We start from the raw sequence: 24,488 nt of genomic DNA on the forward strand, positions 1-24,488 counted from the left end.
CTCCTCTTCCTTCTCCTCCTCCTCTTCCTTCTCCTCATCCTCTTCTTCCTTCTGCTCCTCCTCCTCCTCTTTGTTCTCCTCCTCCTCTTCTTCCTTCTGCTCTTCCTCTTCCTTCTTCTCCTCCTCCTTCTCCTCACATCAGAGCAGACAAATACGGTTTATTCCATTACTTACCCTTTAACAGAGTCTCAAAAACTGTCTTTAAGTGCAGATTACCTCTCTAGCTAAAAAATGTGGATATATCAGAAGCTTTAGAGATGTGCAGCGGTGCCCGGTTACCGGTCTGAAGCTGTACCTGAACGATATCTGTTCTAAATGTTCGACACAAGCGTGAACATCTGACTGATATTTAAGATTGTTTCTCCTCTGTCCTCCTCAGAACTTCAGTATAATCTGACCGCTGACCTCCTCCATAAACCGACCTTCCCTCATCGCTTCTATTTCCACGGTAACGGATCATCCAATAGCACAAAGGGACATCTGAGAGCGCGACAAGGACACCTGATTTGTAAAACGCATGTGGCTTACCAAAGGGTAATAGACAACATACTTGTGTAATGTGGATGTAGTAACATTTTGAAGTGATGCTAACAAAGCTAATTCCTCCTACAGAAAGATGTGAGGGACATTTTTACTCCGGTTCAGTTTGAGGTTTCCTACCGTCTGAAGGACACAAACACCCACAGAGGTTCATCCAAAACCTTCCCTCCGTTGAAGCCGATTCTGCAGCAGAGTGCAGGACACCACAACACCATCTCCAACCAGGTACCAGCTGGTGGAACACATCATTTACACAATAAAGCACACTAGTCTTTATTCTGCTGTCATGTTAAGGCAGCTTTAAGTTTACAACCAGCAGTTAATAAAAGTAGTATACAGCAAGACAGGAGGAGTTTCTACTGGTAAATAAATCCACAGATTAGTTCCTATATCTGATGCTTTGGTTGATGCTCATCATTCCTGCTTACCTTCTTCTTCTTCTTCTTCTAATTCTTCTTCTCCTTCTACTTCTTCTCCTTCCCCTCCTCCTTCTTCTTCTTCTTCTTCTTCTCATGCTTCTTCTTCTTCTTCTTCTTCTCTTTCTCCTCCTTCTCATTCTTATTCTTGTCTTTGACAGATACAACTCTGTAATATCTGCCCAGAATATTATCTTTCCACTAACTCCTTTCCTACTCCAGGTTTATTATTCGTATTAACCCACTGAATCCCAAGCAGTTCATGGGCTTAGTTTTCTTTACTCCAGTCTCATTTTTTCCTCACCGCTCGTTTTCCACCATAATATAAAGTCCTGCAGCTCTGTGGAAACAACACAACCATGACTAGAAGTAGATAGCACTCAAATGTATTTTGTGCAGTATAACACAGGTATAATGTCAGAAATCTTAAGGAAATAAAGAGAGAGAGAAAAAAGAAAGCTGAATTTTGGCAATTTTTAAAAATATAAATTGCTTTTCAGAGTTTTAGGTTATCTAGGAAAGACTACCAGCCTTCACTTTTTGGAAATAATGTGATAATTACTTACTTGTGAGGGAAACAAAGCAGCTAACATGATGTTGGCCTTCCAACACCAGCCGCTAACGCCTTCCTGCTAATCCAGATGTGTTTACAGCTGTGACGCCTCATCTGCAGGGCATTAGCCGACATCCTGCTCCTGTGTGTCCGTCCCTCCGACTCGTAAAAACAGAGCAGGAGAAGTTAACAAGTAGGAATTCACAGCTGGAGTTAGTCATCGGGACCTTATTCCTAATCTTCTGTAACGCTGAGGTCAGAGGTCGGAGGTCGCAGGAGATGTTTGTGATGTCATGGATGAGAAGATTATGAGTTCATTTATTATCACTGGTGCCATTAATCTTCTTTTCTTCTTCTTCTCCTCCTTCTTCTTCTTCTTCTCCTCCTCCTCCTTCTCTTCTTCTTCTCCTCCTCCTCTTCCTCCTCCTTCTTCTCTTCTTCCTCCTCCTCCTTCTTCTTCTCCTCCTCCTCTTCCTCCTCCTTCTTCTCTTCTTCCTCCTCCTCCTTCTTCTTCTTCTTCTCCTCCTCCTCCTTCTTCTCTTCTTCTTCTCCTCCTCTTTCTTCTTCTCCTCCTCCTCTTTCTTCTCCTTCTTCTTCTTCTCCTCCTTCTCCTTTTTCTCCTTCTTCTCCTCCTCCTCTTCCTCCTCCTTCTTCTCTTCTTCCTCCTCCTCCTCCTCCGTCTTCTTCTTGTTGTTCTTCTTCTCTTCTTCCTCCTCTTCCTTTTTCTTCTTCTCCTCCTCCTCTTCCTCCTCCTCTTCCTCCTCCTCTTCCTCCTCTTCCATTACCATTAATCCTCCTCCTGTTTTGTTCTTACAGACGTGGTTCTCTCGTTCCTGCTCTCTGGTGAACTGTTCGACCAACATGCAGCTGTCGACTGAACTTTTGCTTCCACAGTAAGAACATAAAAAAAACACATAAAAAACAAACATAAAGGAATCGACTGAAACAACAGCGGTTTTATATTTTATTAACTTAGTTCTGGCGCATAAGTCACACACAGGTCAAGACTTCTCTTGGAACAGAATCCGTTCTGCTCTCTAAAAATAACACTGAATTGTTTCCCTCACAACACATGATGCTAATCAGCTGCTCGCTAATTCTGGAGGAATTATTTACAACATCCTCAGTCAGCATCTTTTATCTCAACTCTAAACAGCTGCTGTCGTTAATGTCACCGCCGCTGGTTATATGACAAAAACGCAACACAAATGTATACTGCAGTGCAAATTAAAGCTAAAGTTTGACATTTTTTGTGAATATTAATAGATTAATTAGTTGTTTTTTTGAAGAGAATTGGAGTTTTCAACCTTGAAGTATGGAGCTAATAGAGTAGAGCAAATGCACCTAACAAAGCAGCACATTTAGTTTTGTTTTTGCATCTTTGTTTGTGTACAGGTTAAATAAATGCGACACGGTGTGGTAATTAGTCAGAGGTACAAATAGATGCATTTTTACACTTTGGGCTCCGCAAATAAACGATAAATTTTCCAAAAAATACAATGGAAATAGCTGATTTTGCCACACTGTAAAAAAAAAACGGTAAACTTCCGGCATCTGTGGCCGCCAGAATGCTACAGTAAAATTACAGTAAAACATTTTCTACATTTACGGTAAAGAAATATATTGATATTGTTGATTTTCGGGTTAAAAAACATGCTTCGTTTCATATTTTGCTGTCAAAAAAAGTTTTAACCTTTAAAAACTTTGAAAATTTACATGAAAATACCACATAAAATAAAGTTTGTGTAACTTCTTATAAATATTAAAGCATTTTTACATTATCAGCACAACAGTTAGTGTGTTTACCATTGAATATATGTATTTTTAGCAAAAAATGCAGTTAATTGCAGTCTGTTATTAACACAAAAGTACATCTATTTGACCGGTAACAAACTGTATTTAATAAATGCAGAAATTTCCATGTTACTTGTTCTAAATATTGCAACATGTTTCCATTACCAGTACAACACTATGTACATTTAACTGTGAAAAAACAGTATTCTTTTCAAGAATTAAATGCAAAAATTACAGTAGTGTTATACATACTACATTTTTCCATTAAAGACTGTGCAGGAGTCAGGAAACTTATTTTTTCACGAGAAAAAAAAAATCTAATAAACATTCTTTTCTCCTGATTCAGTGTTCTATAAACTGTATCAAACTGTCTTAGAGTTTGCAGATTTTTACCGTCATGGTTTGACAGTTTTTCACCATAAAATGTGCAAACATTTTTTACAGTGCAGTGCTAGATGACACAGTAATCTCATACTGGATCCAGTGAGCTGTACTTTTTCTACAGACTGGATTTTGCTCCTTAAAGTTCATCCTGATGGGGTTGTAATCGATGTAATGTAAGACGTTGGTTCTGTTTTTTGCCTTGTTTGTCATCAGTCAGCAGGACTACTTCGCTCTGGGCTCCGGACAGACCATCATGTTGAAAACTTCGGTGCTGAACTCTGGAGACGACGCCTTCCTGCCCAAACTGACGCTGCGATTCCCCGACAACATCCACTACATTAAAGTGCTGCAGAACGTGAGTCCTGAAGTTTTCAATCCTCTGTTGGTTTGGTGAAACCCGAAGTTAGCGGTGATAAAAACAAGAAATGTGTTTTAATTTGACAGCAATCCAAGTTACCAATGCGATTCCAGCTGGGGATCTCTGAATTTTTCGCTGTTAACTGTTTAAAAGTAAAGACAAAAGTGACAAAAGATTATCCTAAAAATGGAGGGAAAGTACAACAGGGGTGCAAACAAACTAAGTCTTTATAAAGTAATCACCTAATAGTTTGATCTTGATCTGATTTATGCTGCAAGAAGGTTTCAACCCAACAGCAGCACACAATAAAAAGAGTTGCTTATGTGCAACCTTTAGCTAACCGTTGACATTTAAAGATGCCATATTATGCAAAATTCAAAGTATATGTCCCTGGTGCGGCTTGAGACCCAAAATTATGAGAAAAAACATCATCCTTCCTTCCTTCCTTCCTCCCTTCCTCCAGAGATCAGAAAGTGCATTTCTGAATAAACTGTTAAGGTTTTCCTCCTCCTCTCTGCTCCTTGTGAATACTTTCTCCTTTTACTTTAGGTGTTTCATGCAGTATGCATACTTTAACATACTACTTTATCATTATATTCCACCTCAAGCTTTTATTGTTGCATTCTGTGTTGTGAAATGAGCTGTCATCTGTCCAGCTCAAACTTGTTTATATTCGCATGTGACAACATCTGGGTCAATATAGAATACAGGACTTTTTGTATCATAGTTGACATTTTTGCTGTTTTCAGGCCTAAAATCTACATGGCCGCCTATAACCAAACACCACATGACATTTTTACAGAAAGATTCTTCTAAATATTATATATACAATTGAGTAAAAGTGAAATTGAAAGTTATGTATAAAGATATTGTTGTAAACCTGTTGACTACTTTATATTAAATAACTCAGAAAGCCTTGGAGTCTTGCCAGTCTTTTCTTCAGGAGGAAATGACATCATGTGGAGCAGGTCATGTGATCTGGAATTAACACACTTCCTTGAGAGGTGTTGTTGTAATGGGTAACTTAGTGGAAAGTGATTTCTCAGACACAGATAATAAATAAAATTTGATATATTGCCAAAAAAAATCTGTCATTATTATCTCAACTTAATAAAAAGAACACAATCAAAACAATTTTGAATCAGCTCATTTTATTATTGTTTAGCTTATTAGAAGGTGGTTGTTATTAAATTCAGATAGTTATTTAGTTGACATTTTAGTGATGTCCAGTAATTTTTTATAAATAAGCGATTGTCTCCATCATAATTAATTCTGGAATTTGTAAAGACATGATCATAATGAACATAAAAAAACTTTTTTTTTCTTTTTTTTTTTTTTGCTTTAAATAAAAATGTATGCAGGATATATATCCTGTGGACTTCAAAAGTCCCTCAGTTATATATTGACCCAAATGTGATCTTACTGAGCAGAGGATTGTTGGTTAGAGAAGTATGCCGGGTTGCAAACTGCAAAATCTGACCAGATGTAGTACTGTTGGACATACTGGTATTTTTGGTGTACTGTGTTTTAAATTCTGTGAACTAGGCCTTAATAAATCATTTTGTGGTGTAGTATTTAGTATGGTTTTATGGGTATGAGAACAAACCCAGAGCTGACATAGAAAGAGGTGTGGACAGCAGCAGCTCAGAAACAGAACAGGACTAAAACCAGAGGTTATACTCTGGTTCTCAATGCAGATCAGACAAAGCTATTGCTGTTCCACAAATGATTCCTTCAGTGGAGGGAAATGAACTAGAGATGGTTGATGTGTAGAAATACCTGATGACTCCCTCACTTTCAGGCCACATGTTGAGAATCTTGTGAAGAATCTGAGGCTAAAACTGGGATTTTATTTTAGTGTAAAAAAGCAGCTTGTTGATGCGACTTAATTGTCTTTGTTGGATTACAGAGATCTTTTGTACATGGATGCTTCTGCTCACTGTCTTCGGATGGTTGACACTGTTTGCTTCTCTGAGGTTTATTATGAACTGTAACACGTTGACACGCCACTGAAAGTTCTACTCGCGGGTGGGACGACTGCTTTATTCACCAGAAGGATCCATCATTGTTGTAGTTTCATATATAAGGCGATACTTGGATTACTTCCCACCTATATTTGTTTTCTAACTGCACAGAAAAGTTCTGATCTTCACTCTTTCCGTTCACAAGATCATTTGTTGCTTTCTGTTCTATACGTTCGTACTAAACTGGGTAAAAAGGCTTTTGTTTACTCTGCATCTTTAGCATGGAATATGTTGCAGAAATACTCAAAATTAACTGAGTGCATTTCATTGAGTGCTTTTAAATCAGAACTGCGAGTTCTTGAGGCCGACTCAACAACATGCACTTGTTTTTCATAACTTGCTTGTAAATTTTTGTTTTTTGTTTGTGTTTTAATTGTGTTTTAACTGTGTAATTTTATAGCTGTGTTTTGTATTTGCTGCTGCCTATCTTAGCCAGGACTCTGTTGAAAAACAGGTGGTTAATCTCAACAAGATTTCTCCTGGTTAAATAAAAAACTAAATAAAATATACAGTCATCGTAGAGTAAAATATCTGTGCAGTATTTTGAGCTGAAGCTTGAAATTCACACTCTGGGGACACGTGAGAGTTTTATTAACTTGTTAAATAAGAGGACAATATGGGACCTTTAAAACTAATCTACTGATAAAAAAAATCTTAAGTTGTTTTGTAGAAACATTTTTACAGTCGGCACTAACTTCTGTGACATATGTTTTGTCTTCTGTGGCTTTTTACACTAGAAATCATTTAATTCTGCTCTGACGGCTGTAGAGGAGGAAAGTTGAGAGATAAACGAGATAAAAGTTACGCTGTCGCAGCCATTGCATGCTGCGTTATATCATGTGAATCTCTTATTTGTGTGACAGAAATCTGAACCCAGCACAGAAAAGTTGGATTCAGATTGTAAATGGGTCGATTCAGACAAAGATGTCGCTTCACCGTCTCAGATTTAGCTTGTTTTTTACGACCCAAAGCTAAATTCTGTCAAATGCTTTGGCTGAATTGTAGGTATTTTATATGCGAATTGCCATTTTAAAGCTTTGGAAATACAACTTTTGCATCCAAATTTAACCCAAAATATATTTAAAGAACTTTGTCTTGGGCCTCAAATAACAAATAAGTAAACTCTTGAACAAAATCTGGGATGGTGCAGCAACACATTTCCTGATTTCTGACACAGACTGACCCAAATTTCACTAAAAATCTTAACATCAAAAACACAAAGCCCTCACTGAACACAGTAACCACAGTAATTGTGTGTACCTTTGTATGCAGCAGGACAACGTGGTCAATTGTGACGTCATACAGGAGGCGAACACGACAACGGTGGGCGTCGACTGCAGCGTCTCCAGCCTCCTTCTTCCAGCTAAATCCCAGGTGAGTCTGAGCCAAAGACACGCTGGTATTTAAAAAATTTACAACAGCATCAAGCGTATGCTAAACCATTCTAACACCAAATGTCCAGCAGGTAAATGCTTTTGTTGTGGAGTTTATTGTAGTGTGTTAGCATGCAAAAATTACACAGCTAAAGTGTATGAAAATGTAATTAATTTTGCAGGAATTTATTAATAAATGTATCCAACAAATCAAAAGTTTGACCTGATATTGGCTCCACATGTCATAGTGATGCTGTGGTTTTGAAGAATTTTACTCCAAACCATAAATGTGAAACTTATGGTGGTGCTATAGGGAAGAAATACAGGATCAAAAACTAAAATTATGAGAAAATATTGTCTGGAAACTATGAAGATATGTACAAAGCTAAATGCAGCCTCATAATTGTTGTAATTCCTGACAGTCCAGAGGTTTCTACTTTCTGTTCTCCAGATGTTTGCTGTATTTTCATCATGAATATTGCAAAGGAATCTGTTGAAATATCCAAATCCCCCACAGAACAAGACAGAGCAGCAGTTTTTAGCTGGATTTTGTTTGAGTTTGTGCACAATTTAGCTTTACAGCCAAAAATGGGAAAAAGGTGAAATAATAAAATCAGTACAGTAAAGGCAGAAAATGTGAGATTTTCTTTGTTTCTTGTAGCTGGATATCGGCTTTCTGTTGGACGTTAACCAGAGCAGCACACCTGGTAACATCTCCATTCACGTCAACACTTACAGGTAAGAACCACATTTTCAAACGGTTAACAAAACTAGTCAAAATCTGAAGAAGTACGGCTAAAGTAAAAGCAAGGAAGCAGAGAATCAGTGTTAAAAGCTTAAATATTAAGTGGGATGAATACTTTTTTCCATCATGTAACGCAGCTGTTGCAGTTTAACTTGAAAATGAAGCCAGAAAACGAAACTAAACAGACAATTAAATAGAAAAAAGGACTTCAGAGAATACATGTGATATTTTTGAACTGTCTATACGCTTTTTGAAGCAAAAGAGATTCAAGACTGCACTGATTTAAACCATTTTTAAACAGAAGGTGAGACGTTTGCAGATTAATTAGATTTAATCTGTTTGTCTCCAGTGATAACTATGAAAAGGAGGAGTATCTCCATGACAACTCCATGAGGCTCACGTTTCCTCTCAGATATGGACTCAATGTCAACATCCACGGGTGAGTCAAGATAAGCTTCTAGTTTTTATGGCATTATTCTAAAAATAATAACAATATTTAGTTATAATGCACAATTTAAAACCCAGGACAGCAAGTTAACGTCACCAACTATTAAAATCATTACAATCTAGTAAGAAATTACCCAATTACAGTGTAAAGGATAAAAGGAATTTAAAACAAATCTTGTAATAAAATACAATATTGTTAGCGTCAGCACCACTGATGTCTGTCTATCTGCAGGTTTGTGACTCCCACCTCATTTGTGTTTGGAGATGAAGATCTGATTCCAGCTGACTGCTACTCTGAGAGATTCAACTACACATACAAGGTCGGTCACAAAGACATTAAAAAACTGTGAAATGTGGATCAGTAGCTGCAGTAGTTTCTTTGGAGGCACATCAGTGAAGATGTTAAAGATGTTGAAGGTGTTGTTGAAGATGTTGAAGGTGTTGTTGAAGATGTTGAAGGTGTTGTTGAAGATGTTGAAGGTGTTGTTGAAGATGCTGAAGGTGTTGTTGAAGATGCTGAAGGTGTTGTTGAAGATCTTGAAGGTGTTGTTGAAGATGCTGAAGGTGTTGTTGAAGATGCTGAAGGTGTTGTTGAAGATGTTGAAGGTGTTGTTGAAGATGCTGAAGGTGTTGTTGAAGATGCTGAAGGTGTTGTTGAAGATGTTGAAGGTGTTGTTGAAGATGTTGAAGGTGTTAAAGATGTTGAAGGTGTTGTTGAAGATGTTGAAGGTGTTGTTGAAGATGTTGAAGGTGTTGTTGAAGATGTTGAAGGTGTTGTTGAAGATGCTGAAGACGTTGAAGTGCTGTTGAAGATGTTGAAGGTGGTGTTGAAGGTTTCAGAGGCGATTATTGATAAATTAAAGGTGCTACTTCAGGTCTGATGCAGTCTCCTCTCTCTGTCTTCCGTCTCTCTGAAAACTAAACAAGAAACACAAACCAGTGGGTGAGGCTAGTGGCTAGCGGCCAAGCTAGAAGGCAGCCACAGATTAACCTGAAACAAACTCTGGAATAGTTAATAATACTTTAAGATCTGGACCTAGGTGACAGAAGAGTGAAAGATTAAAAAAACACAACATCATTAAGACACAAACTGATCAATCTCAGTCACATCAACAGAGGAGAACATCCTAGTTTAGTCCCTCCTGTTTTAATTTTACATATTCAGTTATAGCCATCCTTATTAATGAAGAAGTCTAGTTATGAATGGTAGTTTCTCTGCTAACACATGCTGTTAAAACATTACATTTAATGTATATCAACTTCAAATATCGGCCTTTTCTGATCACCAATAAACAACACTGGTATCGGCCCTGGAAAACCCCTATCATTGGAACCGTACTGATAGCTTTAATGCTAACTCTGTTTTATTGAAACATCTCAATAAGCTCAATTTCAGGTCCCTAAAAGTGAAGCAGGTAAATATAATTCAGCTTATTCATTGTATTTTTCACAACTACTTTCGCTCCTACTACTTCTTCTGTAAACTGTTGAAGTGTTTTTATCTAACTAGCTGCTAGCCCATGCTGACCTTTAGATGGGAAGTGAAACCGGAGATGGAGGAAGCTTTTGTCACTCATACACATTTCACCATCCACTTTTATGTAACCTTCTCCTGTCAGAGTAGAAACTGCTCTTTAAGGACAAATTGTTTGCTGTTATGAAACTTGGGTCAGTGGCAAATCTTTGGATTAAACTGTGAAGTTATTGTTGTATAGCTCATTGTATATAACAACTAGCAAGCTTTAAATGCTATATTTTCACTGTCAATAGTGTTTTAGTGACTCAAATAATGTATAATTTTGACAACAGAACAGCACAAAATGAAGTGTAAATGTCCCCGAACAGCAAAAAGAGCTACAGTGATTAACTAGCATTAGCATCTTCCTTTTGTATTTGTGGTTAGCAAGTCAGCTACACTAAATAATCTGCAAGTATCACTACATCATCAAGCTAAAATGGAATTTTGCTGTGCCGATTTGTGCCAAGTGAGTACACTTCAAACTAGCTTTAACTCTTGTACATTCTCACAAATAGTCCAGCGGCCAATTTTGAGTAAGGAATTAAAGGGGAAAATTCGATTTCAGTCTTAGCGTTCTCCTTTGCTGCTAAAACTGAAATCTACCTCCATTTTCTTGGTTGTCTGGTGTGTTTGTTTTCCAAAGGTTTCAAACGGATTTCCCCACAGACATGCAATAGATTTATTTGTGACTTGGCAAAACTTCACCCAATGAAGGTCTAACACTGAAATGTCTCATATAAATCTATTTTTGTAAGGTTTTTGTGAAACTTTTGGACATGCTAGTCCACCTTCTGTGTGCTTTTACCAATAAATAGATGTTAATTTAGAGTTCCTTTGTCTGATGTGTTGCCAAAACCTCTTGGAGGCTAAATCAAGAGCTTCTGCAGCCTCACTAAACTCCAGTTTTTTGCATCCACAAGTAGCAAGGTCAGTCACAAGCTAAGGCTGTGAAGATGGGAGGCCATGAAGTCACAAAATTAGCCAAAAGTCTTTTCTAATTTAAACATACACAGGTGAAATGCACTTGGTCAAGAAGAAGTGGGAGAGTTCACATATACACATATCTTTAAAGTAGTGTTACTTCTAATAAGTACTCCTAATAATTCCACAACTTTCCTGAGAATCTGAATTTTCTTAAAATGTCTAAGTAATTCAGTCATCTGTACGTCCATGGGTAAACTGCAAACAGAAATGGCTAACATGTTATTCAACACACTTTCTCAGGTGAAAATATGTACAGATTAAGGCTAAAAGAAAGCCGGGCTCGTGTACCAACTCGTCCTTGTTTACCTGTTGATTTTCAGGTGTTAAACTCTGGACCCAGCAGGTCAGTGGACACTGTGATCGACATCGCACTGCCGAAGATCCTCACACCTTACGAACACCGACTGCTGAAGGTGCTGGAGTGGCAGGTACGTCGATACCTGAAGTGGAAGGAGCTCTGTCATTATAAAAGCTGTTTGTAGAGTCTCAGTGGTTCCTCAGGTGATCAGGTTAGATCTATGGTAGGACAAGCAATATGCGAAATCCAATAGGAAGCAGCTGAAGTAGCATTTGAAGCTAATTTCTAACAAACAAATGTGAAACTTTTGGTGGCACGAGAGAAAAGCACAGCATCAAAAACCAAAATTACGAGAAATTATCAACTGGAAAAAACTCAATCCCGCCACAGCCAGCTAATAACCAGCTAAGTCTGAGTCTCAGTTTCCTATAGTCCAGAGCTCAGTGGTCAGAGCTGCTGTGTTTGTTCTTTCTGTCCTCCAGATATTTGCTGTATTTTCTTCAATTTACTTGTTTTTGACAGTGAATATTGCAAAAGAATCTGTTGAAATGTCCAAAATCCGCACAGAACAAGATAGAACAGCAGTTTTTAAGCTGGATTTTGCTTCTTCATGTCAAATGTTTTTGTGTTTATGTGAGGACAGTTTCGTTTCACAAAGACAGAAGGGGTGAAGTAATAAAAACAGTAAATTGGGGAAATAGAAACATTTAGGAATAAAGAAAAATATAAGAAATCTAACATCTTTTTGTTTGTTTCTTGTAGCTGAATTCTATTGGACAAGCAACCTGCAAAATCCAATTGGAAGTAGATGAAGTAGCATTAGAAGTACATGTGCAGTCGTGGTAGTAGTTTTAGTGGTATTAGTAGTACTCATACGCTGTAAGTTAAAACCATGAGAGATCTCATTAATGAGTTAATTCTGTCTGTTTACAGTCGTCTCAGGGTGTTTGTTCGATCAGCGACACGACGGTTTCAGTCAACGAGGACTGTGACGTCCCTCAAGCTTCCTTCATCAAACAGCTTGTCTTCTTCTTCTCGCCCACATCCACACGCAGAATGGTACGAACAAACACACACACACTGAGAAATGAGTTTTCTCCGAAAGGCATAATGTAATAATGAGTGTCTAAAGCTTTCACTTCCAGTTGAATCAGCAGAACAAACACAAAAAGAGAAGTCAGCTATGAGTCTTAAAGGGCTGAAAATAATGTTTCTGTGTGGTCAAAGACGGACTAGAGTTAAATGAAGAGATGTTTCATCCAATGGATGGATGCATGGATGGATGGATGGCTAGGCGGATGGATGTATAGATAGATAGATACATAGATGGATGGATAGATGGACCTATGGATACATAGATGGATGGACGTATAGATAGATCCATGGATGGTTGGATGGATGGATGCATAGACAGATGATGGATGTATGGATAGATAGATACATAGATGGATGGATGGATGGATGATGGATGCATTGACAAATGGATGGATGCAGATGGATGGGTGGATGCATGAATGGAGTGCTGGATGGAGGAAAGGATGGATACATTGACGCATGGATGAAAGGATGGATGGATGCATTGACGAATGGATGGATGGATGGATGCATTGACGAATGGATGCATTGACGGATGGATGGATGGATGGATGATACATTGACGGATGGATGGATGGATGGATGGATGGATGGATGCATTGACGAATGGATGCATTGACAAATGGATGGATGGATACATTGATGGATGGATGGATGGATACATGGATGGATGGTTACATTGAATGCTGTTATTTACAAAAAAAGGTGTTAAAATTGTTGGTATTTACAATAAAGAGTATTAGAAAAGTACAAAAAGGTAGAATGTGTGGATTAGAGCTACTAATAAGAATAGAAGAGGGGTGTGGTGATGGCTCCTGTTGGTTTAGGATTACTGGTTTATTGTACAGTTGGGTTGAGTTTAGTCATTAATTTGTATCTAATTCGTCTATAGGGGGAATAATAAGTCATTCTAACTTCAAGGTGACACCAGAGGATAAGAGACGATGAAGGCTTGTTGAGATGTTCATTCTGGACAGAAATGGTGGACTGACCCACATTGTCGTGGCTAAAAACCTGTGATAATATTTTTAGTCTTGTTCTACTTTGGTGCAGTTTTGTGGCCGGAGCGACACACTGTGTGAGCGGTTGGTGTGTCGCCTCGGTAACCTGGAGGCGGGGAGGGACGCTACCATCAAACTGGAGATCAGCCTGAACCCTGCTGTTCTACTGCAAGCTCCGGTAAACACACTAACATTCATATGCACACAGACAGATGACCGTTTTCACTCAATTACATCAATATTTAAAAAAACACAGATAAAGTTGTCTAAACCAACTTCATTACAGCTCACAGTTCGTTCAGGCTATTTAGCTGCAACCCAAAGTGTATATTTACTCTTTTAAATTTGTTTTCTCGCATTTCTTTGTTGGAGTGTTGTTAGATGACCATTAGATGTGGAGTTTTTTTTAACCCTCGTGTCGTCCTGTGGGTCAAATTGACCCGTTTTAAAGTTTGAAAATGTGGGAAAAAAACATTTTCACAGGGAAACTTCTGATGTCCACGTATCCAAATTTTGGGGAAATTTTTGAACATTTTTTTGGTGGAAAAAAAGAAATGTAAAAAAAAATATTTGATTAAGAACATTCACATAAAAATCGACCAAAATCCAGCGAATTTCACTGGATTTTGGCTGAATTTTTTGTGAATGTTCTTAAAGAAAATATTAGAAGTTTTACTGATATATATATATATGTAATCACTTTAGATATTTTTAGGATTTTTTGGAAGATTTTTACTCAGTTTTTAAAAAATATTTACAAGAATTTTCTTGCCAAATTTGGGGGATTTTTTAAAATAAAACTTTTAAGGGAAACTTTTAAGGAATTATTGGAATTTTCTTCCTGAAGGTTTTGCAAATTATCAGAAATTTCGGGAATTTTTTTTGCAAAATTTTTGGATTTTTTTCAGATAAGGAAGCAATATTTTTGGGTGCCCATAAATGAGGACAACAGGAGGGTTAAGCTAATGTTTCTTATTTAGTGTTCTGTCCTTTCACAGATACATACATTTCCCTGCCAGACTTATCATTTTCTGCCATCTGTATTAGAAAGCTGGACGTGCACAAGCACTGAATGATGAAGAAATGTAAAATATACTGAAAACATTGGACAGATCATTGCTGAAGGCTTTAAACCTTGTTAGATCCAGTCATACTGCAGGGATAAAACGTTTTTTGTAGACTGGATCTTCTTTAGAAGGTAGATCAATCTTTAACACAGTGTCACTCTGACTTAAAAGTGACCTGGATGTTTACCCAGATGTGTTAAATTAACAACATAAAAAGCTGTAGTGGACATAAACGATCCCTGAAATGTACAGAATAAAAACCTGACATGACCATGTGCGTCTGTCTTAGGGTCGCCATGGCATCATGTTGTTGGAGAGCACAGCAATGATGTCGTCTCCCAGAAATGATTCTCACACCATCATCATCCAGGATCAACCTGTAGCACAGGTAAGACACCCAGCAGCCAATCAGAAGTCATTAATGTCTGATCTGATGTTCAGAACCTCCTCGAAGCCTGATGGAGGCTGGAGTTATTCATTATTAAAGTTTTTACGTGACTCATTTCCAGGTGGTGGTGGAAGCTGTTTTTACCCAGAAACCCTCCATGCCGGTGAAGATCTTCATCATCGTTGTCAGTTTAGTTCTGGGCCTGATGATCCTGGCTGCTCTCATCTGGTGCTTGTGGAAGGTCAATATTTCACTCAGTGCCATAAAACCCGTCTCATTTTACTGCTGTTATGAGAAATGTGATATGTGGCTCTATAATGGTGCAGAAAAAAATGAAATATATGACAATGTGATGCTACTAAAACCGCAGTATTCTGGAATCTAAAGGTACAGATAAACTGGAGTCTGTCGTAGTATGAGTGCCTAAACTCCAGAATATAATCTGGATAATATTCTGCATAATCTACTAAAGAACTGCAGTATATTATCATGCTGTATTATAATGATGTTTTTGCTGAATGTTTCTGTTTTTCTTTCTGTCTGTCAGGCTGGTTTCTTCAAGAGAGACTTCCAGAAGAAGCAGGAGGAATTCAACAGGGACAGCTGGGACTATGTTCCTAAACTGGACAAAAGAGAAAGCACTACTTAACCCCAACCGCTGCCTCTGGACGTGACCTCTGACCTTCATACTGTAACTGTACGACAGTTTTAACCAGACATTAAGCGTGTGCTGACGGACGCCGTGGATAAAACACCACACGTTGCAGGTGAACGTCTCCAGCACCACAGGTTGGAGTGTGACGGATGAACGCCTCCGAAGTACACCTGAATCTGACTGTGACCTTTTAAAATACTTTGCCAGATGTGCCTTCACAAAAAAAAAAGACAAGCGTTGAAAAGCGATGGATGGAGAATAAAAGAAAAGGGAGGTAAAGCAGTCAAAAGTGGACCAAACCCTGGAGCTTCCTGGGATGAGGCGTCACTGAAAGAAACCAAACAACCAAAGAAAACAACTTTCTGGTGATCTCAGGGATGGAAACTGGCCTCTGATTGGCTCATGACTCCAGAAAAACCTTCCTTTTGTCTGTGTACATTATCTTCTACATTTTCTCCACCTGCTGTCCATGACACCAGGAGCCGACGCTGGATGTTGACCAGACAGAAGAAGGTGACGGTGGCTGGGATGTCCTGGTACCAGGAGGAGAGTCATACGAATGCTACGTGGCGTTGCTGTTTTCACATGTTTCACTGCGGGATTTGTTGGTTTTGAGTTCAGATCATTTAAGGAGAGTTGCACAATCTGCTCAAATAAACACGCGCTGAGTTTTTTTTTTTGCACCGAATCCACCGATAACAAGTCGTCTTGGTCATGCTGACTTTTAAGGAACCTCAGAGGATGAATTTCTTCCCTCACAGTTTCTTCCTCAGTTTGAGGAAATGTAGGAATCATATTTACAGTCTTTGGCACTTTGATGGCAGCTCATCACAACATCTCAGCTGTCAGTCACTGTAGAGGAACATCTAATCTACAACTCTTTATGCAGATGTTTGCAGGGTGAAGGTGTCAGAATGTGACAGATCAGACACGTGGAAACAAAAAACAGCTATAGATGTCCTGAATGAAAGTAGAGAAAGAGCATACAGGTGGGGTAAAGTCTGATTTATACTCCTAGCTGGTGCACTGACAGTGTAAATACAATGCAGAAGTATAAATCAAGCTTTAAGTCTGATGTTCAGGCTCAGGAAGATATTATAGGATCAATAGTAATGATCACAACAATGCACTTAGAAGAAATTAAGTTGTAACAAGTGTTTTCTTAATTCAGATTCTATACGTTTATTTATACCAAACATTAAAGCTACTGTAGGAGAAACCACTCCACAGTACAAGTTATATAAAATTACTGTTATAGGGAAGTTATTTGACCACATTTCAGACATCTTGCTGTCTTTAAAAAATGTTCGCCTGATCCTGATCTGTGCTTCAAAGCTTCAAAGGGTTGATGTCGGCCCTCGATACACTTAAAGGTCACGTGCCAATGGATGGGGGAATAGTAATAGTGTCACAAAGTTGTCCACAGATGCATACTGGGTGCGGTCAAAGAGTTTTGGGACTGTACTCATGAAAGGCAATTATCATATCGGATTTTATTTGGCCATCCATCTTAGTAGTCTTCACTGCCCCTAGTGCTCCTCCCACATTTTGAAGTCCTGTTCAGTGAGGATGTCAAACTCCAACTGCAGTGTTTGCTGGATCGCCTCCACTGTGTCAAAACCGGGGCACCCAAAAGTCAAAAGAAATCAACAAATCCATGGAGTAAAGTCATCCATCCATCCATCCATCCATTTTCTTCCGTTTATCTGGGGTCGGATCACGGAGGCAGCAGATGAACCAGGTCATTCCAGACATCCTTCCCCCTCAGCAACACTTTCCAGCTCTTCCTGGAGGATCCCGAGGCATTTCCAGGCCAGATGAGATACATAATCCCTCCAGCGGGTTCTGGGTCTACCCTGGGGTCTCCTCCCAGGCGGACATGTTTGGAAAACCTCCTAAGGAAGTCTCCCTGGAGGCATCTGAATCAGATGTCCAAACCACCTCAACTGGTTCCTTTAGAGGAGAAGGAGCAGCAGCTCTACTCCGAGCTCCCTCCAGATGTCTGAGCTTCTCACCCCATCTCTAAGGCCAGACACCCTACGGAGGAAGCTCATTTCAGCCACTTCTGTTCGCGATCTTGTTCTTTCAGTCATTATCCAGAGCTCATGACCATAGGTGAGGGTTGGAACGTAGATGGATGGTAAACTGAGAGCTTCTCCTTGCAGCTCAGCTCCCTCTTTACCACGACGGTTCGATACAACGTCCACATTACTGCTGCCGCCGCACCAGTCCAACTGTTCATCTCACGCTCCATTTTCCCATCAAAGTCCTGTGAATGTCACATAAAACGACAGACGTGCTCTCGGTGCTCCTGACCTGATCACCTTCATCGGTGCTGGAACTACAGACTCTTCCTCTGACTCATCCCAGGCTGCTAACTAACACAGATTGTGAAGTTTGTTCTCTGGTCAAGTTGAAGATCCACAGTGAAACTGCAAATGTGCCCCTACTTGGGCTGTTGCATGCTTGTATGTGTCATATTCCAGCGATGGGAAGATAAACTTTACTGGACCTTAAACCCCCGTCAGCCTGATCTTACTCTGGTTTACTGTTTCTCTGATCTGTTGTCTGCTGCGTGGAAACAGTTCATTCAGGGATATTTAAAACAGGAAATTCTTCAATTGTGCAAAAAAAAGAACGGTGGCTAGAAAACAGATGGAAGAAATGCACAGTTCTCTTCTGCTATCCTCCTCGGAACAACTATCACGTGACATTGAGCTGTTTTCCTCTTTTTTTATGAGCAATCATGACACGTCCACACAACTGTTCGACCTGGGGAGTTCTACAATAGAAAAGAAAGCACATTTAATTTATAAAGCGCTTTTCAAGATACTGCTCCTCGATTTTGGACAAAACTACCATCATGAAAGTGCAGTTAAAGATGCACCAGACAGGAAACAGAGCAACGAATCGAGCCACAGGATTGGACGATGGACTACTTGAAAACAGCATTTTAAATGTTTAAGATAATTAAAAGTATTCAAAGCGTTGTTTTATTTGCCTGTATTCTGTGAATGCAGACAGTTAAAACAGCAGCTTCCCTCCCCTCTCTTTATTTAGTACAAATGCACATCACACAGAAATGTGTTTTAGTATTTTAATAAATGTTTTGTTTTTGTTTATGTGAAGTTGTTCTGCACTGGAGTCTCACTGCTTTTAGCAACACTTTCTATTCAAATTAAAGATTTTCTATTTAAACAACAACTTGCACTAGTTTCTCATTGCGACTACAGCTCTTAGTTAAGATCAGAAATGAGTTCATGTAAAACAAACTGTGACTAAACACAAGTTTTTTTGTTACAGTGGGCCAGAAACTGGATGACATTAAAAAAAAAAAGTCAAATGACATGAGGAGTTGATAATTAAAATATAAAATGTAAACATTTTTTGAATATAAAACAATCTTTATGAGGCAGTTTTATAGCTATTAAATTATACAGAACCTTCAGAGTTAAAGCTGCAGTGATTGAAACATCCATTTTACTGTACTATATAGTTAAATAGTATGCCAGGAAAAGGTTTACTACGTCCCAATACACGGTCTGTCAAATGTAGGAGAGCAGAAGCCAAAAAAAATATCCAGATGTCCTAAAACATCTGGTCGGATTTTGAAGAATGCGAGGCGGCATGCTTCTCTGGTCAATCTGACCCTCAGTCCTTCATGTTGCAGATAAACAAGCTTGAGCCTCTGATAACGGCTCACTTTGGGTCAAAGTTTAAGGCTTTACCAAAGCAGCGTGTCTGAACACTTGTTGCATGAAACTGTTGGTACTTCATCAGGGCCGCTGCATTACTTAAAGCAGAAAATACTAAATAAATAAAAATCAGTGCAGCTTTAATGTCAAACAGGAAGCTGCTAATGTGTTGTTGCTACTCTGAATTACTACATTAATTCACGTCACCATGGAAACTGTAATGACCTAGAGAGGGCACTGTTGGGTCAATACGGTTACCATGGTGACGCGTCTCCAGCCCTAGGAGAGCAGCGGCGCCCTCTGTTGTTGTCAGATGCAGCTGCAGGAGACGGTCGACTCGGCCTCGTCCACCTCCTCCCCGTACAGAGTGATGAGTCTCGGATGGACCCTGAACGCAACACAAATGTTTGAAAAATCAACCTTCTCTTTTCCAGTTTTCTGCTCCATATCGATCAATAATAGGTATTGACTGGCTCAGCTTGCACATCAATGGTAGCATTTTTATTCCATGTTTTCTGTGTTGTTTGCTAACCCTACTCTAATCACAGTAACAGGGATGCTAATCCATGCTAATGTGATCTTTTTCTCAGCAGTAGAAGCTAGATATTTAGCTGCTGTTACTGCTGACCAAGAGGACAAACTGACTGATGGAAAACAGTCACAAGAATTAGTCTGATCCTGATAATATGAAGTAGAGAGAGACATTCAATAAAGGCTGACAATGTGATGAAAATATGGAAAATAGAGGAGAGGACATAGCTTTGCTCTACCCATTCTTTAGGAAAACTGTTGGATGATGTAAACGACAAAAACAAAACAGAAAACAACAAACATGAAACAAAACAAAAAGACATAAAATGACAAATACAAGACAAGATGACAGAAACGACAAAACGACAAAAACGAGGCACAAAATGGCAGAATCGTCATCAACAGGTTATGCTATGTTATGTTGTGGGACATGTTCCATGCATAATAATTATTATTTAAAATATTATGTTGATTAAAAAATGTTCCCAGAATTACAAGAGGCGTCAATGAAAAAATAAAACCAAAAAAGGACGCTTAATTTGATTTTAACTGTTTTATTAGAGATTCCGTTTGGTCATCAGGAGGTTGGACAAGAGGAAAATGGCATTTTAGAGGGAACTCCAGAACTCCTCTCTGAACACCTGATTCTGATTATTTGGATGGGTGAGCCAATACTTTTGGCAATATAGTGTATATAAAATGCCAAATATCAACTATGAAAATGGGCCAGGTTGATAATCGATCTATCCCTACCTACTATAACGTGTTTTTACTCAGCAGATCTAACAGAAAGAATGTTCTGTGTTTAATCCTCCTGTTGTCTTCATTTACAGGCACCAAAAAAAGTTGTTTCCTTGTCTGAAAAAAAATCCAAAAACTCAGCAAAATTCCCCAAATTTATAAAAAATTTGCAAAATCTTCAGGAAGAAAATTCCAAAAATTCCTTAAAAGTTTTGTTGTTTTTTTTTTGTAATCCCCAAATTTAGCAAGAAATAAAAATGTAAAAAATAAAAAAATATAAATGAATAAAAATCTTCCAAAAAAATCCTAAAAATATCTAAAGTGATTCCATAAATATCTGTAAAAGTTCTAATATTTTTAATATAAAATGTAGAAGTTTTCACTGTGAAAACCTATATTTTTTCCACATTTTCAAACTTTAAAACGGGTCAATTTGGCCCGCAGGACGACAGGAGGGTTAATTAGTGGACTTTCTCTTAAATAATGAGCAGAAACTATCATGGACAGATACCATCAGAGGGAAATGAGGAAATAGTGATTTGGGTAACGTGACCATTTATTAAAGCACACCTTCTTTGCACTTTAACGCAATACACTAATTAGGTCATCTGTGAGTTATCTGTGGATTATTCCAACTAGTCAGAAATTTGAAGATGCCACTGAAAGTCCAATAGTTCTTGAATCGATCAGTAGCGTCGGCTCTGTTTCACTCAGTGTAATAATGACAACAACCTTTATGATAACTGGAAGTATCAGGACATGTTCTGTTAGTAATAATGTCACTGAACCTCCCACCTGATGACTACTTCGTTGGCGATCTCCACCAGCTCTCCATCGATGTTCCAGGGGAAGGCCTGGCCCTCTGCCTGGATGATGGGGGTGGTTCTGGGGTCGCCTTCCTCCTCCTCGCTCTCCTCCTCCGACCAGCCAGTCAGTGAGCGAGGACGGATCTTCACCGCAGAGACACAGTGGGTCTCCACGAAGGAGAAGCTGAACTGCAGGAGGACAGGCAGGTAGTCACACTGTGTGTGTGTGTGTGTGTGTGTGTGTGTGTGTGTGTGTGTGTGTGTGTGTGTGTGTGTGTGTGTGTGTGTGTGTGTGTGTGTGTGTGTGTGTGTGTGTGTGTGTGTGTGTGTGTGTGTGTTGTGCAGCAGAGACTGAGCTTCTTCCTGTTTGCTGTCCTCTGCTGCAGCGCCATTAAGCTCCAACAGGGGGCAGCAGAGACCAGCAGACTGTCCCCTTCTGGAGCTTCATGATCAAATCCAACCTGTTTTTATGGGATAGATTTGTGTCTGTCGCACAGCAAGAGTCCAGCAGTGCACTGAAACAAAGTATTTAAATACACATTTAGGGTAATTTCATGTCTCTCTGGGACGTGTTGTACTTCTTACTCCACACTGTAATCTTTAGTTAATTTCCAATTTAAGATTCAGATGAAGATACAAAACATGTGTATATATATATATATATATATATATATATATATGCTACCATTGATGTGTAATGTAACAACTGATGTTGTATTTTTGCAACAGTGGCTTTTCCAGGGTTAAATAATATGAATACTTCCTTCATGCTCATATAAACACCTGCAGGTTCTGCTTCTTCTAATTGTTCTTCCTCAGTGATGGAGAATGAAATCCACAAAATGTTGTTTTCATGTTTAATCGAGGGTCATGTGGAGCTTTAGATGTGTTTTTAGTACTTTTAGTTTTACTATCCCTGTGGACAGAAACGATATCCAGGAAATCTTGTGTTCCATAAATAAAGCTGAGTCTGACCTCTTAAAGGAAAAGGATGCAGACTGGACGTTTGACTCTCGCCTCAGATCACACGGATTTAAATTGTGCTTTTTCACACCTGGAAGAGCCGACAGGTGAGCTTCAGTGTTGGGATGCTGTCGGATCGTTTGTCTCGTTTGCCAGCAGGATGTGGGTCAGTCAGTAAACAGCCTGTTGACTCCTCAGCAGCAGTCAGTATATTTAGTAAGTGGGTTAGTGTGCGGTCTCTCAGGCCAGACCAGGCTGTGCTGAACCAGGCTAATCTACTCTCCAACTAGTTTATTTTTACTGAGAGGAGGAGTCTGAAGAGGGAGAGGTCAAGCATGAGATGGACGATGGAATTTATCTGAACTCAGCCCATTTATTCGACTCACAATAATGAATTTGTGTGACTGATGGGAAACATACCAGCAGCAGCTTCTCACTGCTACCAACTGTTTCTGGATAAAAAATAGAAATTAAAAGCTGGTGCTGATGCTTTCATTGTTTAGATTTTGTGTCAAACTGCATTCCTGTGTGACTGCAACTGGACTGTGTGTGTCAGCAGCTCAACACAACATCAGTTTGAACATGAATAAACTGAATTCTTCTGCCATTTTATGAGCACAACACTGAAGTCAATGCAGTCTTCAGTTGCTGTGGTACATTTATCAGCAAATGCTTGCTTATTTACACATTGTCATTTATTTCAGGCCAGGTTTTTGGTCCTCTGACGAATACAACTTCAGTATTCGCTCTTTTTTAGCTCAATTTTTCATCTCCTGGAGAAAATGTTTGTCTAGATCTCCAATTTAAAGCCCTTAGGATCAGTTTGTGCTGCTTTACTCTGTTCATCAGCAAGCTGCTAGCTTCATGTGTCTGCTGTTTGCTGCTGAGCAGGAAGTCCAGGGTGTTTCTGAATATTTTCACTGCAAAGTGCACTGATATAAATCACAGCTGTTTCAAGAATCTATCTGTTCAACTCTGATTCCAATTTGAACTTCATAGTTCTGAATCCGGATCTTCAGTATTTGGAGGATTTAAACTTTAAATATTTAGCTGTCAAACTGGACACCACACTCACATATTTTGGGACTGTCCACATCTGAACCTATTTTGGGATTCAGGCAGAAATCAGATCCATTTTAAGCGTTGATTTGCCATTTGAGCCACTGTTCTATATAATCGGCTCCATTCCAGAGGAAGTAATGGATAAAAAAAGGCATGTCTATTCCATATCCTACTACTGGTGGCTCCGCCCACTACCTCCCACCCTCCGCCAATGGAGAGAAATTAAATAAAGTGGATTTAATGGAGAAAAAAGCAGCAAAACTCCATTTGAAATTAGGTTCCTTTGTGAATCTATGGGCTCCTGTTATTGCTCACTTTAATTTAACTTGATTTTACATATTTGACAGGTTGGGGGAGATGTTTTTGGTTGAATGTAGTGATGTTTGTGTCTGGATTGTGTATTTTTACATGTTTCATAACCCCTTGCTGCTCTCTAATTTAATTTATCTTTAAGCATAATTCTGCTCTTTCTGTGGGGTTAGATGATGCCATGAGTTTGTCATGTTGCTGAATTGTATATTTGTTTGTGTTTATCATGTGTAAATTTTCATTTGTCCATTTCTGAGCAGCATATGAATATGTATAAAAAGTTTTACTGATATATATGGAATCACTTTAGATATTTTTAGGATTTTTTGGAAGATTTTTGCTCACTTCTTGAAAATATTTACAAAAATTTTCTTGCCACATTTGGGGAATTTTTTTAAAAATGAAACTTTTAAGGGAAACTTTCAAGGAATTATTGGAATTTTCTTCCTGAAGGTTTTGCAAATTTTCAGAAATTTGAGGAATTTTTTTGTTGAATTTTTGTATTATTTTCAGACAAGGAAACAATATTTTTTGGTGCCTGTAAATGAAGGCAACAGGAGGGTTAAACTGTCTTGTTTCAACCAATAAAAGGTGATTAGAAATCCATGAGCTGCAGCTATTTTAGCTTTTAGTCAGCAAATGCTGAAAGGTGACCCTAATAAGAATCAATGAAAGATTCCAAACCAAATGCATTGTCACCAGTCAACACTGTGGAGTTCATGCACTGCTCTAGTTTTCCC

General features: G+C 38.8%; 3 protein-coding genes across 4 annotated transcripts in view; 1 reads left to right on the top strand and 2 right to left on the bottom strand.

Moving 5' to 3' along the window:
• Window positions 1-18,845, top strand: part of itga4 (integrin alpha 4) — a 41,599-nt gene extending 22,754 nt beyond the window's left edge. Inside the window, exons 16-29 of one of the 2 annotated variants that reach the window (XM_035941504.2) lie at window positions 380-534; window positions 613-765; window positions 2,326-2,402; window positions 3,901-4,042; window positions 7,342-7,443; window positions 8,104-8,180; window positions 8,537-8,626; window positions 8,867-8,954; window positions 11,458-11,565; window positions 12,369-12,494; window positions 13,584-13,709; window positions 14,888-14,986; window positions 15,108-15,227; window positions 15,534-18,845. In XM_035941504.2, coding sequence (XP_035797397.1) covers window positions 380-534; window positions 613-765; window positions 2,326-2,402; window positions 3,901-4,042; window positions 7,342-7,443; window positions 8,104-8,180; window positions 8,537-8,626; window positions 8,867-8,954; window positions 11,458-11,565; window positions 12,369-12,494; window positions 13,584-13,709; window positions 14,888-14,986; window positions 15,108-15,227; window positions 15,534-15,635 — 1,565 coding nt within the window. In that variant the 3' untranslated portion in view covers window positions 15,636-18,845. The remainder of the gene's footprint in view (window positions 1-379; window positions 535-612; window positions 766-2,325; window positions 2,403-3,900; window positions 4,043-7,341; window positions 7,444-8,103; window positions 8,181-8,536; window positions 8,627-8,866; window positions 8,955-11,457; window positions 11,566-12,368; window positions 12,495-13,583; window positions 13,710-14,887; window positions 14,987-15,107; window positions 15,228-15,533) is intronic. The other variant, XM_035941505.2, reaches the window with a different exon arrangement.
• The window catches only part of rpl8 (ribosomal protein L8), a 95,461-nt gene that overhangs the window by 68,486 nt on the left and 2,487 nt on the right, over window positions 1-24,488 (bottom strand). The window lies entirely within an intron of this gene.
• Window positions 18,725-24,488, bottom strand: part of cerkl (ceramide kinase-like) — a 54,132-nt gene continuing 48,368 nt past the window's right edge. The window contains exons 13-14 of the mRNA XM_023296107.3: window positions 21,404-21,603; window positions 18,725-19,724 (exon numbers count right to left, since the gene is read on the bottom strand). Coding sequence (XP_023151875.2) covers window positions 19,646-19,724; window positions 21,404-21,603 — 279 coding nt within the window. The 3' untranslated portion in view covers window positions 18,725-19,645. The remainder of the gene's footprint in view (window positions 19,725-21,403; window positions 21,604-24,488) is intronic.

Source organism: Amphiprion ocellaris, chromosome 11 (assembly GCF_022539595.1).
Source record: "Amphiprion ocellaris isolate individual 3 ecotype Okinawa chromosome 11, ASM2253959v1, whole genome shotgun sequence".
In the NCBI taxonomy this organism is placed as follows: domain Eukaryota; kingdom Metazoa; phylum Chordata; class Actinopteri; family Pomacentridae; genus Amphiprion; species Amphiprion ocellaris.